Raw genomic sequence first — 3552 nt, 5'->3', positions numbered from 1 at the left:
TCCAATGACCCGGTATGATCTAGCATCTACATGACAAATGAGTTGTTCTCTTCTGAGTGGATTGTTTCCTGTTTCCTGTTGGGACAGGATGTCATGTATCAGAGAAGATAGTCCACTTCCTGTAGTCCTAGGAAATATGGAGGAAGGATACACACACACACGCACACATTTATCATAAAGCAGTGCATTACTGTAAGTGCTGTGTCCCTATGTCATTGCTCATAAATGTCTTGTCTCGTGTGTGTGTGTGTGTGTGTGTGTGTGTGTGTGTGTGTGTGTGTGTGTGTGTGTGTGTGTGTGCGTGCGTGTGTGCGTGCGTGCGTGCGTGCGTGCATGCGTGCGTGTGTGTAGGTGTGTGTGTGTGTGTGTTAAGCTGGTGATGTGGGAGAGCCTCTGCTAGGATGCTAAGCTAGTTTTGGCATCTAGTGATTTTTTTCCCTTTTTTATCACAAAATTCTAAATCCTCTGTCTTATCGAAGAAGAAAATGTACATCATTTAAATGTAGAACCACAGATGGACAGACAGATTTGAAAAGGAAATAATAAACTAGTCTATCTTTGAACCTCTCTCTCTCTCCCTGGCTCTCTCTCTCTCTCACTCTCACTCTTGCTCTCTCTCCTCTCTCTCTCTCTCTCTCTCTCTCTCTCTCTCTCTCTCTCTCTCTCTCTCTCTCTCTCTCTCTCTCTCTCTCAGGTCCATGCATACATCATCAGTTCTCTGAAGAGAGAGATGCCCTCTGTGTTTGGGAAGGAGAACAAGAAGAAGGATCTGATCTCCAGTCTGGGAGAGATCTACTCGCGCATAGAGAGAGAGCACCAGATATCACCTGGAGACTTCCCCAACCTGAAGAAGATGCAGGTAGACCAGATACATAGATAGATAGATAGATAGATAGATAGTAGATAGATAGATAGATAGATAGATAGATAGATAGATAGATAGATAGATAGATAGATAGATAGATAGATAGATAGATAGATAGATAGAGATAGATAGATAGATAGATAGATAGATAGATAGATAGATAGATAGATAGATAGATAGATAGATAGATAGATAGTAGATAGATAAGAAAATAGATAGATAGATAGATAGATAGATAGATAGATAGATAGATAGATAGATAGATAGATAGATAGATAGATAGATAGATAGATAGATAGATAGATAGATAGATAGATACTGTAGATAGATACTGTAGATGATAGATAGATAGATAGATAGATAGATAGATAGATAGATAGATAGATAGATAGATAGATAGATAGATAGATAGATAGATAGATAGATAGATAGATAGATAGACACAGACAGACGAACTGAGATAAATTCGATAAGATAATAAACAAACTGCCTCTCTCCCGTCTTTTTCTCTCTCCTCTCCCTTCTTCCCTCTTTCTTTCTCCCCTCTCTCTCCTCTCCCTTCTTCCCTCTTTATCTCTGCCTCGCCCTTTCTCTCTTCTCTCCCTTATCTCTCTCCCCCTCTCTTCTCTCTATTTCTCTCCCTCTCTCTCTCTTTCCTCTATCTCCCTCTCTCTTCTCTCTCTCCTCTCCCACTTTCTCTTTCTCCCTCTCCCTCTTTCTCTCTCTCGTCTCTCTCTTCTCTCTCTCCCTCTCTATATCCCAATCTCCTCTCTCTCGTCTCCATTTTCTTTGTCCCTCTCTCTCTTTCTCTCTCTCTTCTCTCTCTGTCTCTCTCTTTCTCTCTCTCTTCTCTCTCCCTCTCTCTGTCTCTCCCTCTACCCTCTCTCTCTCCTCTCAGGACCAGCTACAGTCTCAGGACTGGACTAAGTTCCAGCCCCTGAAGTCAAAGCTCTTGGACGCGGTAGATGACATGCTGTCCAGCGACATCGCTCAACTGATGGTCCTGGTGCGCCAGGAGGAGACGCAGCGGCCCAAGCCTGTGGTGAAGGGTGGCGCGTTCGACGGCACACAGGACGGCCCGTTCGGTCACGGCTACGGCGAGGGCGCCGGCGAGGGCATCGACGACGCCGATTGGGTCGTATCTCGCGACAAACCTGCCTACGACGAGATCTTCTACACGCTGTCACCGGTGAATGGGAAAGTGACCGGTGCCAACGCGAAGAGAGAGATGGTGAAGTCCAAGCTGCCAAACACGGTGCTCGGCAAGATCTGGAAGCTGGCCGACATTGACAAGGACGGCATGCTGGACGATGACGAGTTTGCCTTGGCCAATCATTTGATCAAGGTTAAGTTAGAGGGCCACGAACTGCCATCTGACCTCCCACCCCATCTCATACCACCATCCAAGAGAAAAATTACAGAATAGACAGACAGACAGACAGATAGATAGATAGACAGATAGATAGATAGATAGATAGATAGATAGATAGATAGATAGATAGATAGATAGATAGATAGATAGATAGATAGATAGACAGACAGACAGACAGACAGACAGACAGACAGACAGACAGACAGACAGACAGACAGACAGACAGACAGACAGACAGACAGACAGACAGACAGACAGACAGACAGACAGACAGACAGACAGACAGACAGACAGACAGACAGACAGACAGACAGACAGACAGACAGACAGACAGACAGACAGACAGACAGACAGACAGACAGACAGACAGACAGACAGACAGACAGACAGACAGACAGACAGACAGACAGACAGACAGACAGACAGACAGACAGACAGACAGACAGACAGACAGACAGACAGACAGATAGATAGATAGATAGATAGATAGGTATTTAGGTAGGTATTTAGGTAGGCAGGCAGGCAGGTAGGTAGGTATAGGTAGGTAGGTAGGTAGGCAGGCTGGCAGGCAGGCAGGCAGGCAGGTATAGGTAGGTAGGTAGGTAGGCAGGCTGGCAGGCAGGCAGGCAGGCAGGCATGCAGGTAGGCAGGCAGGCAGGCAGGCAGGCAGGCAGGCAGGCAGACAGACAGACAGACAGACAGACAGACAGACAGACAGACAGACAGACAGACAGACAGACAGACAGACAGACAGACAGACAGACAGACAGACAGACAGACAGACAGATAGATAGATAGATAGATAGATAGATAGATAGATAGATAGATAGATAGATAGATAGATAGATAGATAGATAGATAGATAGATAGATAGATAGATAGATAGATCACACACACACACACACACACACACACAGGTTAGACTAATGTAAACACCATATCCGGTTAACAACAGATACGCTCATATCTCGACTATGAGAAACCTGGAAATGTAATCTGGGATATGCTGATTATCTGGGATACTAAGGCATGTGAACACCATATCCTGTTCATATCTTGACTAGGGGTGGGGGAACAAATCGATGCAGCATAGTGTCACAACATTTTGCGCGGCGATATTGTATCGATACATGGATGGCAAGTATTGATTTTATTTTTGCTTGACAATCCCATATTGCTGCAATGAAAATTATTGGAATGAGGTGAACAGACTATAAACGTTATCTTATTAGATAAAACAAATGTTGTATATATATTTTTACTGCAGATGTTGACAAATCATCATGTTGGGAAATCATTTGCAGTTGGAATAAAA

General features: G+C 44.3%; 1 protein-coding gene across 1 annotated transcript in view; it reads left to right on the top strand.

Moving 5' to 3' along the window:
• The window catches only part of LOC311228904 (EH domain-containing protein 3), a 51238-nt gene extending 48833 nt beyond the window's left edge, over positions 1-2405 (top strand). Inside the window, exons 9-10 of the mRNA XM_084314862.1 lie at positions 695-859; positions 1764-2405. Coding sequence (XP_084170988.1) covers positions 695-859; positions 1764-2291 — 693 coding nt within the window. The 3' untranslated portion in view covers positions 2292-2405. The remainder of the gene's footprint in view (positions 1-694; positions 860-1763) is intronic.
• Positions 2406-3552: the final 1147 nt, after the last annotated feature.

This window comes from Notolepis coatsorum (assembly GCF_963971535.1).
Source record: "Notolepis coatsorum genome assembly, chromosome: 5".
NCBI classification, from domain to species: Eukaryota; Metazoa; Chordata; class Actinopteri; order Aulopiformes; family Paralepididae; genus Notolepis; species Notolepis coatsorum.
Note: the sequence above shows the minus strand (reverse complement) of the source record. Positions and strands in the feature narration are given on the sequence as shown.